The sequence below is a fragment of the Athene noctua genome, chromosome 3 (genome assembly GCF_965140245.1).
Source record: "Athene noctua chromosome 3, bAthNoc1.hap1.1, whole genome shotgun sequence".
NCBI lineage: Eukaryota > Metazoa > Chordata > Aves > Strigiformes > Strigidae > Athene > Athene noctua.
This window is the reverse complement of record NC_134039.1, coordinates 36,022,978-36,036,319: the sequence shown is the minus strand read 5'-3', so window position 1 is coordinate 36,036,319 and position 13,342 is coordinate 36,022,978. Positions and strand designations below refer to the sequence as shown.

At 42.5% G+C, this 13,342-nt stretch overlaps 1 protein-coding gene across 1 annotated transcript; it reads right to left on the bottom strand.

Annotated features, from left to right (window-relative positions):
* Nucleotides 1-207: 207 nt before the first annotated feature.
* On the bottom strand, nucleotides 208-13,186 carry HAL (histidine ammonia-lyase). Its single transcript, XM_074901473.1, has 20 exons — nucleotides 12,940-13,186; nucleotides 12,421-12,481; nucleotides 12,223-12,250; nucleotides 11,858-11,932; nucleotides 11,695-11,767; nucleotides 11,541-11,607; nucleotides 11,320-11,357; nucleotides 11,114-11,239; nucleotides 9,653-9,792; nucleotides 8,159-8,206; nucleotides 7,826-7,973; nucleotides 7,641-7,736; nucleotides 7,466-7,524; nucleotides 6,597-6,677; nucleotides 5,632-5,697; nucleotides 5,361-5,526; nucleotides 2,816-2,950; nucleotides 1,577-1,685; nucleotides 1,403-1,472; nucleotides 208-357 (listed from the first exon to the last, which is right to left on the bottom strand). The coding sequence occupies exons 1-20, from the start codon at nucleotides 13,184-13,186 to the stop codon at nucleotides 208-210; spliced, it is 1,983 nt and encodes a 660-aa protein (XP_074757574.1).
* Between the last annotated feature and the right edge of the window lie 156 nt (nucleotides 13,187-13,342).

Genomic DNA, 13,342 nt, shown 5'->3' with positions numbered 1-13,342 from the left:
CTAAATGTTTTGTGTTTGGAAGCTTGGGAAATTCAGTCAAAACCACACTATCATGACAAAGCTGTCTTTGCTATCTTGTATGTGCTCCTGAGCTAGACCATCAGGTCCTTTGGGTCACCTGAAGAAATCATGTTGAAGTCAAGTAGAACAGCCACCCTCAGGCAAGGTCCTGGACAGGATCTGCTCTCTACCAGAGGACCGCAACTCTTAAAGTTCATCCTCATGTCTGTGGTCGTGACCAACCCCCATATTCATTTCCAGTGATCCCAGGGAGAAAGCTGTTGGTGAAATGGGTCTCGATTCAGGGATATGTTCCCTCCTGTACTTTTCAATGTAAGGTTCAGCCACTTCCCACACCTGTGAAACAAGATAGTGAAACAGCAGAGTCAGAGGCAACACAAAAGATCAGGTAAGACATCAATGCACAAGTTCAGGAAACCCTCTAGAAAAGTTTCTGGGACGGAGGCGAGAACTAGAGACCTAAGTAAATATGCTGTACATGATCAGCAGAACCAGAGACACAGCCAGAGTGAGGTTTAGGGAAGAGCGTGTAGATGGAATTGACAGGGGATGGAAAAAGATATAGCTCCAGGGGAACAGGGTGAAAGGATTCAAGGTGAAAACATTGCATCTTGTCACCAGGATAATGCTTTGTGTGTAATAATTGGGAGAGGATCACTGTCATTTGCTAGAAAACCACATGGTCATGAAGGAGAAGGGGAAGCAAAATGGCAACTGGCATGGACAAAGAAAAAGGAAAGGAAGAGTGGCTGGGGTTTAAGGCAGAAAAGGAAAAATGTTCTAGTGTCCTTTGTCTCTCCTCCTGTAAGGGATGCAAGGCAAAAAAAACCCAACCAATCCACAAATAGGATTTTCTTTTCCCATTTGCTTACTCCTCAGTTCTGCTACTTATATTTTACAAACAAATAAAATAGATCCCAGAGCTGGACAAACACTTGGCCCAGGTTAACACATTTCACCACGCTATTCCCTCATCCACATCGCCTTATTGCTTCCAGACAATGCCCAAGAGCCTCGAGGCTGGAGCACACTCACTGCCCCAGGAATGAGGATCACCATCTGTAGAGACTGCTGACTTCTTTGGACATCTGTGGGGTTATAGGACCCTGCCCTCAAACAATTCAAAGCTGGACCTATGTCTGGACCCTGATAGATCTAATAATGTAAGCTATTTATTACACAGGGCAATTTTAGGAACTTGTTTCTAAATCTATCCCACTAAAAATAAGGAAAACCAAATCTCAGAAAATCTGGTGCGTTCATTCCAGACAGAGGAATAGTTTTAGTGAGGCCATCCAGTGAATGGAGGGTATTTCCAAACCAGAACTGCAGCATGGTCCTCCAGACAGTCCTACTACATGTGCTGAAAGTCAACACTTGCCTTCTGCTCCACAAGCAGCTTGTGAGCTGCTTCAATGTCTGGTGCCATGAAGCGATCTTTCATCCAAGGCCTGTAATGAGACACATTGCAAACATTGGCCAAATATTAACCACCACTGCCAGCAGCCAGTCTCCAGATGGGTAACCTCTGGGGGAGCCATTTATCTGATCTTACCTCACAACGGAGCGCACAAGGTCATAGACCTTCTCCAATGGGGTTGTCGTTCTCAGAGGGCGTAGGAATTCAATGCCCTGGCAGGCTGCGAGCAGCTCAATAGCCAGAACTAGGAAATCAGAACAGTGAAAGGGATTTTCAGCAGGTACAGCTCAAGGCAAGGTTTCCCTTATAAAGCTATCCCTGGCATTTGATCTGGCACAGCTCAAGGTGAGGTTTCCCTTATAAAGTGATCCCTGGCATTTGTTCTGGCCAATATGATGTGGTTTTAGGCAATGTGAAAAGACCAGTGGCTTCACACACTCCAGAGAGGCAGCCCAGCAGCAGGATCATTTCATGGATGGTGCTGGGGGTATCCAGCACTTCAGCAAGCAGATTTTGGGTGCTCTGCCATACAGACGTTTCAGTGTGCCAGGAACTCCTGGTCACCAGTCTTAAATCCACAGGAATCTCTTCCAGGGTATCTTGAATATTCAAATTAATGGCTAACATAAATCGGAAAACCTCTTTAGGACTGAGAAGAAAGGGACTTGAGCTATAAAAGAAAATTCTGCCTATGAAGCTTGCAAGAGCCCATGTGAAAGCACTAGTAAAATTACAGAGCTTTGGAAGAGTCTTCTGTCTGGTGAAGTTTGCCCCGTATCTGCCTACCTCACACCTGATCGTTATTAGCATTAGTTTCTCATTTTCACGAGCCAATTCATGCAAGGAACTGGGTGAACCAACTGGACCTAGGACACACTGTTTCTCAGCATGTTGTTGAAACACACGGTTTCTCAAACTCATTTTTCTGCACATGAAAAATGTATTTCTATAGAACTAAGTCTTCAGAGCACAAAAATGTATAAACTTAAGTGGGCGAGTTCAATATTTGTGTGCCATGTATTACTCTGCTCTTCCAATAGCAGCTGACACCTGTATCTAAGCATACTATCTGCTAAATAAATTTTAAAAAAGGTAAGGGAGCAATCTGTCCCTTAAGCATGAGGAAAGTTTCACTGAGTGTCCTGCAGTAAGCAGTTTTGTTTCACAAGAAACACTTAGTGCTAGATTTACCTCATTTCTGTTAGAAAGATCCAAATACTTGTAAAAGTAGGTAATTAACATAATATTCTTTAGATAGTTCTTTCAGATGCATTAACTTCTTTTTTCTTAAAATATATCTAAAACGAATGGCACTAATATCTTAATCTAGTTACATACATGATGCCTGTCTGGAAATCAGCATTTTCATTTTACCTTGTTCCACGTGTTCAATAACTCTCAAAGCTTTTCTTGCAGCCCATCCTCCCATGGACACGTGATCCTCCGTAGCAGCACTGGTTGAGAGGGAATCCACAGAAGAGGGGTGGCACAAGGCTTTGTTTTCAGAAACTGAAAAAAAGCAGCACAGTGAATGTAGGACAGAATGGGCACTAGACAGCAGAAGCAATGGCCAACCTGGAGCAAAGAGCCTATCCACTACCTAAGGTCCAACTATTGCTCCTCTTCGAGAACGCATCAGTGTTTTACCTGGACTGAGTAATCTGTAATAAACATTTGAAAACTACCATTGTCTCTGAAAACAGTAACCAATATCAGTCTTCAGATGCAAATGTTAACCAAATATAGAAAGACTGCTTACTCCTCCTCCATCTCTGGAGCTGGGTTGCTCTGGCTCAAAGGCCTGATGGAAACTGAAGAAAACGAGTGGACAGCATAACTGAAATACAAGCCTGGTCTTGCCTGTTACTTTAAGGCAACTCTTTGTAAAGAGCACTGGTTCCCTGTGGTTTTGGTCACAGATACTGCCCCCACCCTGGTTGTAAGAAGAGACATAGAGATCAGCATCTGGTCTCTACTCATGAGAGCTGAGGCACTTGCAGAACTTGCTCCAGGAAGATGCTGCAGGAGCGTGGTACAAATTCTCAGGGGTGTGTGTGCCCAGAGAAGGGATGTGGGCAGCTCGTAGTGAGGCAAGGAGGGTAGGAGTGCTCCGGCTTTGAAAGCCGGGTGCGAGACCTGGAGTAAGTCTCATGCTGCACCCAAAAGCAAGGGGAATTTGGCTGCAGGAAGGGCTGTAGGCACCATCTGACAACAATCTGAGGTTGAGAATTGCTCTTCAGAAGAGAAGAAATGAAGTCTGCATTCACGGTGCTCTGGCTGCATGCAGACCTTTTCTCTCTGAAGCCCAGCAGGATGCTGTGTAGCACCCTCACCAAATGAGGGGCTTCAGAAAAGCAACAAGAGCAACAGAGAGGTGGTGATACCAATTGCAAATAGGCTGGGAGTGACACAGTCCAGGGCCAGAGCCCAGCTGGTGCATTCAGGCAGGCAACAGCAGGTCCCAGAGAGGCTGCATGCGGATACTGCTAACAGTTTGCTCTGGCAGGAGCAGTGTTACCAGAGAGGAAGGGAGAGACCCGTCCAGTGGCATTGTGAAACATCTGCAAAATTTTTGTAGCTTTATCTATTAACCCTGTAAACAGGGTTAAGAGAAGTGAACAACATTAGATGGTACACAAACACCTTAGAAACTGGCAGAGTGACTTAAAAAATATTAGTAATGCCTTGTTAAAAAAACAGAAAGAGCTCAAACTTCACTTTTAGATAAATTCCTAGCTATTTTGACCAGGGAAAGATGGTTTTAACCCAAGGACTTCTAGTGTCACTGCAGCAATGAGTTAGAAGGCAGGGCTGTCATTTTAATTCCCTGCAGCAGAGACCACAAACTCCCTAGAATCTCTTTCTGCAGACTGCAGTAGTGAGCTGCAAAACATGAAGCCAAACAACAGCTAAGGTCTGGAGCCATCCTAAACTCTGCCCAGCCAAAAGGAAATGTTTTCAGCCTTCCAACAAGGGTACAAGTATTTCAAGTCTTTTTCCAGCTCCACTTCCCAAAATGGCCCCTAGGCAGGATTGTTTTATCACATCGATTTAGTTCACCGACTTTTTTTTCTGCAGGATGTTTATCTACACATTCATCTGACAACTTCTGTGCTTTTGTCTGTTTGTATCTCTACTCATAGCATGTTTATGTTGGCTCATGCCTTCCTGAACCTATGAACTGTAATATCCCAGTGGTCAGCAGGCTCCTTGTTGCCTTAGTCATAAGTACTAGAGGAAAAATTGCACTAATGCTTATTTTTAGTGTGCTCCTCCGATAACCAGCCCTGGGAACTCCAGTCTCCTGAGGACTATGGAGTCTGATATTGATGTATAGACCTGGCCATCAAATGGAAACAGCGAGTACTAAGGGTATCAGGCCCAGCTTTGAGACAAGTGGTGTCCCCATGCTAGTGAGAAGTGAGGAATAGAGGTATACCCTGCTTACTGTTCAAGCAGAGGTTCTAGGTTCAGCAGAGTAGTCAGACAGATGTATGTTTGTTGCCTGCAGCGCTTGCTGTTAATTACAGCCCTATCTGAGCTGATTTGCAGACTCATGGATACACAGCTGTCACTGATTTCAACTAGAGCTCTTACGTTGGTGACTGTAAATCAGAGCACTCCCTGACAGCTCCATAAAGATGCAAACTGACAAGCATTCCCACCGAAGTCCACCTAAGGGCTTGCATGCTCAGAGCACTAAACATGCCCATGGGTTAGTGCAGAATAAAGAATCCCAAGCTGAAATAATTGCAGCTTCACTCAATGCTCAAACTTTGCACCCAGACAGCACGAAGCACATGGAGAAGAGATGGAAAACAGGAGTGAGATGCCTTTGATCTACTATCAAATTACAACTGCCTTGATATAAATTGGTCTTTCTAGCTTGCTCTCTTGATGATATTGCTCAAGCACTTACCGAGGGCAGCTGCTGTGCAGTGTGCAATCATGAAGCCAGAGTTCAGACCTCCTTCAGTGACTAAAAATGCAGGCAGTTCGCTGAGTGAAGGGTTGCAGAGCCTCTCAATTCTTCTTTCACTAATTGCAGCGAGTTCATGCACACCAATTGCCAAATAGTCCAGAGCCTATAAAAGAAGATCTCATTAAACCAGATGACAGAAAAACCAAACAAATTAAAAAAAACAAACCAGAAACTTTTTTTTTTTTTTTTCCTCCAAATGCTTAATTACCTTTGCAGGATATTCACCATGAAAATTTCCTCCAGAAATGGTCTCTGCTCTTTCAGCAAACACCATCTTTAAGGAGAAGTTAAGGCACAAACATGAGTGAAATACAGTTTACATGACAGATATGTGTCAGTAATCAGAATATCTTAAGTGAAAGAATGTTTGTGCTAAGAGACTTTTATTTGCAAACACATTATATTACATCTGCATGTTCACTTTTCAGAAAATGAAGACCCAATCTCAGTTCTACAAACTTGTAGGTACAGTTTTGACATGTATTTTTCCAAACAGACTACATAAAATGAGGTCTTTGTTCAGGGGTGGGAAGAGGGTGCAAACAAACACATGTGTTTGGATCCTAGCATAGCTTCTCAGTTCCTTGGTAGATTCCCTCCATGGCAGATAGCATTTTAGATACGTTGCAAGCAGTAATACTTACCAGCCATCGAAATGATGTTACATACAGTATCATTATGCTGGTGAGGTGAATCCAGCCTTGCTCAGTGCCAGCGCAAGAACTGTGCAGAGTTTACCAGGCTGAGCCATGTTGAGGCTTACCAGCCACGCATCTTTTGTCTGCCTTCCCTGACTGAGCACAAATCTTGCTCTATAGTGCAGGTTTCACACATGCTGCACCAACAGATGTTTCATATAACAAGTCACCATCCGACTACATCCGTTTGGTTGCCAAATCCCATCTATTCAATATCAGTGTATAGAATCTCATCTAGGAAACGTTTAACATGCGTTAAACCACATGCACACGTGGTTTCCTTGCCCCAGCACACACTTGCGTGCACCAATGCAGACATGGGGAAAGGAAGAGAAGTTGCTGTTGCAACCATTGGTAGCTCTTGGCTAAAGCCACTTACGACTTTTTTGCCTCCTACACAAATAATTATAAAGAAGAAAAGCATAAAACAGGGCAAGAAAAGGTTTACATAGAAATGAAGTAATCAAAAAGATACAGGGTTGTCCGTGGCACTATTGATTTCAGTCATCATGATGTCCTTCACAAAAGCAATTGTATCATTTACAACTCCGTGGACCTAGAACAAAAGACATTAGCACCTGAGCTTGGTATCTACACTTCATCTTCAGGATGCTGACTGAGCTGCAGGCATTCTCCTTCCCATCATCCCAGTCTCTACATCCACACATGGACATGGTCTTAAATGTGCAATTAAAATCAAGAGCATCATTGTGGGACACTTCCCATCCTGGATACCTGAAAGACTATATTTATTATTATTATGGCAGTATGGCTAAAAGGGTAATCTGAATATGGCATTCTTTACTTGTCTGGGTTGGTTTACCCTAAATGGAAGATACTCAGTGGCAGAAATATTATTAGGGAAAAGTAGCCTTACAAAGTCCCCTCAGAAAACAAAACCTCTCATTGATTAAATTCCATTAATTCCACTGATTTAATAGCTTTGTTCATGTTAAAATTCATGGGATTGAGTTCTTCCAGTACATTTGAGATATTATACTCTCTCTGCTTCTGGAAACACTTCTCCCCAGCTCATGGTCTTAGCGTCAATGCAGAAGAAATGCCCTACAATGTCTGCAAGCACAGAAACCAGCACCTTCACCTTGCTTTGGACACATGGCCTCTTCCACATCTGAACACAACTTTGTCAGACACTGTCTGATGGGTGTGTGCATGGGATCAACGACTTACCTGTCTCCGTTAACACTAACTTTGAAGTGAGGGAGAAACAAAATAAAATCGCTTCCTCTAATGGAGTCAGACAGCACATAATTGACAGTATTTCTGAGGTGGAGACTGCATCATTATCTATTGCTATGAAAGGAAATAAAAGTCAGTTTTTACCTGAGGGCAGCAGCGCATTGTGTACGCATCCTGAACTCGGTCACAGAACCTATGGCTCTCTGGAAGGAACAAGGGAGGGAAAAAACAAATATTCCTCACACAAAAGCATATGGGCTACTGTAGAAGACTCAGCCTGTCCCAGTAACCTGAGAGGGTGAAGGTTAAGAGTGTTCACCTGCTATTTCTGATGGATGATGGTCAGAATCTAGAAGGGATCTGAATCGAAATGCCACTTCAGCCTGCCCTCGATGTGGGCGCACTGCGTGGATATCTAGTAAAACAAGTTAGATTGTTAGGTTCTGCCCCAGTCAGTCACAACAGTCAAAAGCTGTTAAGCAAAAGGAAAAACCCAGTACCCACCAGTGTCAAAGGCCCTTGTTGTACCCTTCAAGACTTCAAGTGTAAGGGCAGCAATTATGTCAGCTTGTCTAGCTATAGCACCAGCTCTTTCAACTGCTTCACATCCCAGTGAGGTGATCATTTGTGTCCCATTGATGAGAGCCAGACCCTTCAAAGGGAGAGCAGACATTAAGAAAAATTCATTGCAGCCATTCCATATGCTGTAATAATTCTTCTTCTCATATGAATGAGTTAAAGACCTTTGCTCATCTTCCTGGATCATCCTGAAATCATAAAATGCACAGCTTGACGGGACATTGTTTTCCATCAGCTGGCTTCATTATGCTTTATTACCTCTTTTGGTTTCAAGGTAATAGGTCTCAGACCATGGGCTTCCAGAACCTGTGAAAGAAATGACAAAGTAATTAATGAAAAATATTTTTCTTAAATGTTTCCATAAATTAAAAAAAATATAAAAATATTAACAAATTCCTTAAGTGATGGGAGAAAAAGAGCTTTATATCAGAAACATTTTAAAATATTTTTTCTGCTGGGCTAAATAAAGAACAGCATTTTTGGGCTTCCAAACTAGCACCTCATTTACCAGTGCCAGTAAAAGAAGGTAATACTGAAGCACTGAAGTGAGATACTGTCAACATCTCCCATACTGATGGGAGAGAGTAATAGGAGAGAAGGCTGGAAACATCTTGGGAAGGTAGTTCTGCCTCGCCCCTACCTCATAGCAGGTTTGGTTTGGCATAAACTATTCTTTTATAAATGATTCCCAAACCCTTTCCATAGAAAAATCTCCAATGGCAGGAGGAGTCTTACTCAGTTTATTCTATATGTCTATTCTATAGGGCAATCACTCTTGTGGGAATGGTATAACCTTGATTCTGATTAGAATCCTCTCAACCTCTCCAACTGAAGAGGTAATATATGTCGAAGGTGTACAACTGTAACTTCTGGTCCCACACGTCCGGGACACACTGACCTGCCTCTTCCCTGCTCTTCTCCCTGTGAGTTCTCAGTACTTCTCCAACCTACGGTGATGGTACAGCTATCAATCCATGAATAAATCTGGTGTTCAAATATTCATGGATAGGAGTAATAAGTGTAGCAGAACAAACTACCATGAAAGTCTTCGGAGGGGCCAGACTTGGAGATATTCAACACTAGATCAATCTGCTGATGTACCAGTGACAGAATAACAATTAATTAAAATTTAATTTCATTGTAAAGCTTCTACCTTGCAAAGGAAGATGCTCTAAAGGTTCCTTGTAACTCTAGTTAATTTATCAAAAATGAAATGTCCAGACTTGTGTATTCATTTAAAGCCATTATAAAATCAGTAGAAATTTTACTGATAATTTCCTGCCTCCAATAAATCTCCAGTTACTCTCAGCACTGAAGTTCTGAATCTGAGAGATGATCTTGGGTTTGTTGTAGCAGTTTGATGTTCATGGAGCCGAAGATGTAGTAATAGTTCTTTCATGGCTGGTATCATATCCCACCCCTCTCTCCAGGTCCTAAATGATGTCACTGTGGTATCCTGTGTTGCAATACTATGGGATGGTATTTTTTTGGGACTTAATAACATGCTCCATATACACATCTGCTCCAGTGACATGTGTATCAATTATTCCATTCTCATGGATCCATCTTCCTCAAGGTAGAGGATGAGTTACTAAAAGCAACCTAATCCAAATGCCAATGGGTACAAAAAATCCAAAGACTTTTACATGTTATTAGTCTGAGCAAAAACTCTCTTTCTCTCAGTGTTACATGCAATTTGGCAAATGAGCCAGAAAGTAGAAAAAAAAAGCAAATCAGCTGCACAAATCTTACATATTTAGCATCAGCCCAGCCACTCTTTGGGGACCACATCTTTCCTTCTCCAATTAAACCCAGAGCAAGATGAGAGAGGGGGGCCAAGTCTCCACTGGCTCCAACTGTCCCTTTCTCTGGGATATATGGAAGGCAGGATGCTAGACAGAAAACAAAAATTACTCCTGTTAGAGCTTCCCCTTGATATACTCCTTGGAAAACAGAGAAGCCAGCACATGAGTGTGGTCACAATAACATCCTTCAGTCATGGTCAATGGCACCAACAGGACTACTCTTGTTGCAGACTGAGATTTGTCCCTGCTTGCAGGCTAGCTGCAGTTTATAAAGACATAAATTCCCTTAGTTCTGCATTTAGTTTTGGAGTGTGTGGACCACAGCCCAGGGTGACTGTATCTACATCTACACACAGCCAGGCAGGTAGAACATCACTCCTCTCAGTTCTCCATCGCAGGGTGACCACCTGGTGTGGACAAAGCTACCTCTTCATTTCTCACTCCGCTAAACATTGGATAACAACTACAAACCATCTTTGGAGCCCTCTTCCCCCTACCCCATCCCCCTGAGCACCGAAAGTGTAGAAATGAAGAAATGGAGCCCAGAGAACTGCAGAAGAAGCAAGAAAGGGATCTGTCTGTTTCATTTCTTTTGCAGAGTTAAACACTGAATTGCAGCTCCTTCATTTATGAGGGAGGAGAAGGAGGAGAGTGCAAGAGAAGGCAGCACTGCAGAGAGAAAGTATTCTTTGCTCACCACAGCCACGCTGCCTTGCCTCACCAGAGGGACCATTAACAGACATCAGCTAATGAACAGCACAGACACCCCTTTGGTTTCCCTGTCGCAGCATCTGGCAAGGCCACCCAGTTTTAACTGCTTTGACAGCCATGGCCACATGAGCTGCTGACCAGTCATGTTGTTCTGCATGGCTGCCTTGTAGCTCTTGCTCATGAACGCTTATGTAGGTCTCAGGCGGTCTACTCACAAAACAGGTGCTGCTCAAGCAGGTCTGCTTGAAAAACACAAACGTGCAGTTTTCTATGTGGTAATAGCTCCACCCAAAAAGCCTGGCGGCCCAAAAGATGGTGGCACATGTGACAGAACAAACATTAGACACTTGAGCCTTTGTGTAAGAGCTTGCCCAGTCAGTGATGTTCTCAGTCAAGCTGAGCCCTGAACTAATTACTTGGCCTCTTAAGGGCTCATTTCCCAAACTTCTACCTGTTGTATCCCTTTCAGCCTTTACTGTCACTTCTGCTCACACCCATGTTCTTCAACAGAAGAATGGTCTCTAGCCATGATCTTCTACAGGACTGGTCACAGCTGAGCTTTGGTCCTGAACTCTCACAACTACCAAGTCAAAAGACCAACATCCATAGCTTGATCCATCGAGCTACACCCTTTAATGAAACAGTTAGAAGAGAAAAAAAAAGGGGGGAGGGGGATTTTCTTTAAACATCTTTTTACCATTAAATGCTTCAATAACTTGCTGGAGCGTTTCTAGGGATATTCCACTGTATCCTTTTGCTAGGACATTGATCCTCAGTGCCAACAGCATGCGAGATCTCTCTGGGCTCAAAGGTTTCCCCACACCTGAAACAGTAACCCTCTCAGTTACCAACCCGCTACCAACAGTGGCAGAAAAGGGAAAACACCAAGCAATTTCTTATTACCTGCAGAATGTGAACGAACCAAGTTCACCTGAAGCTCCCTATGGAAAAAAAAAAAAAAAAAAAGTAAAAACCCAAAAAAGTCTTGTCAGGTTTTACTTTGCACAAAGCAAAGGGAAATACTGAAGCAGCCCTCTCATCTAACCACGGAGTACAGAGTTGAACTCCTCCCTCCTCTTCCTTTTCAAAAAGAAAGGATGGAGAGAGCTCGCCCCACAACTTACCTCAGCTTACTGTTTGGAATGACAGTCCTGGCAAACTTCCCAAACCCTGTTGTGATTCCATAAACAACTGCAAGAAACATACACTGCTGGTTAAGGAGGGAACTTGATAAAGTGTTTTTTTAAATGAGTAATAGTTAGAAGCAAAAATATTCACCTGTCTGTTCCTTTATGATCCTTTCAATCACTTCTCGTGATTGTTTGACTTTAGTTTCAGCTTCAGGTGTGAGCTGCAACATAGTTTAAGTAGAATTTTATCTATAATTATTTAATTGTAGAAAGATACATATTTTTTAGCTACGTTTGTTCAGGATCTTTACCTTTATCTTGTAGAGCCCCTTTCCTAAATTGACCAAGTCCTCCGTTGTTAGGCTGTTGCCATCTAAAGAAATATACTACACCAAAGAATCACCTTTTAGTTTGGGATATGTATAAAGTTGCTTAAGAATCAGAATTTAAAAAAAAATAGTCAAAACTCAGCAATGACAGGAAGCTTACTCACACTTATGCATAAGGCAGGAACTTGCTAACAAAAACATAAGCAGCACATTATAATTTAGATTCCTAGACCCAGCCAGTCTAACACCCCCTGCTCTCTTGAATGCAGCAATAGCTGAACTCTCAGCACATTCTAGTAAAACAGCAGGATTTGTTACCAAGTTGTAAAATTACTGGCAATTCCCACCTGTTCTGGTTCTCGGTATTTGCTGTATCTGAAAGTTCTGTAAAGGAAAATAAAGGACAGACAGGATTTCACATGTAGTGACCATTCAATTACAGCTGGTAACAGGTTTTAAGAATGAACACTAGAAGAACAGGGAAATCTAGAAAATTATAAATCTGGAGTTGTAACAAAGTCCACAAAATGCTCAGAAAAGGATACAAATGAACTCCTTCTGGCTGAGATGGTATGAAATCTGGAGACATTATATCTCCTTCTATAACTAGAAGAAATATGGAAATAAACATGAACAGTATTACATTGTATTCTATATACAAATTAAGTTGTTATTCATTGTGATACACATCTGTAAGAATTCTAATATGCAGTTATCAGCCCCAAATATATTCGTATGCTTCTAGGAAAATAAGGGACTATGTAGCTTAGTTAAGGTACTCTAAAGGCAAAAGAGCCACCCAACCCTTGGACACATGGTCCATATCCCATACAATCATATAGCATATATGATATCATATACAAATGATGTGCATAAATCCTGTAGCTTCTATACCTTATATACCTTATATAGTTCTATACTTAAAACCTAAGGGTGGATTTTGATATTTTTCCATAAAAATCATTGACACTATCTCAGAAGCAGTTCTAGATAAACTAAATGACAGTTTGCTGACTCAGATGCCAACAGTCACTCTGCGATGCATTGCTTAACGTTTTGCTTACCAACTTCAACAAATTCATTGTCCTCTAGAGCATCCTCCACTGTATCATCAAGATCCAGCAAGCCAAGTCCCTTGCACCTTCGAATGTAAAATTTTACTTCTTCCACGGAGGCAAATCCCCCGTTGTCAGGTTTGTTTTTCATGTACCGTCTCACAGCTTCCTTTCCCAGCCACCTGATCGTGTTCGTGCCGTTCAGGCATGGCACTGCGAGCCATTCCCCTCGGACATGCACCGTGTATCTCGGCATGCTTTCTCTCCAAAATTATCCCTTGATCAAGAAGGGCTGCAGTGTGCAGCAGCCCTACATTTACCACGTGACAGCCTAACAGCAGGGTCTAGCTAGAGTCCAGTGTCGCAATCAGATACCAGCAAAAATCCACCCCCAAAATCCCCACCTTTGTAA

Bases quoted from the DNA above. Each gene is read 5' to 3' on its own strand.
- HAL (XM_074901473.1), bottom strand. From the start codon at position 13,186: ATGCCGAGATACACGGTGCATGTCCGAGGGGAATGGCTCGCAGTGCCA. The intron at 12,482-12,939 runs GTAAGCAAAACG...TATTTCTTCTAG, and splicing joins CAATGAATTTGTTGAAGTTG to TTATAGAAGGAGATATAATG. The intron at 11,358-11,540 runs GTAAGTTGTGGG...TTTTTTCCATAG, and splicing joins ATTCCAAACAGTAAGCTGAG to GGAGCTTCAGGTGAACTTGG.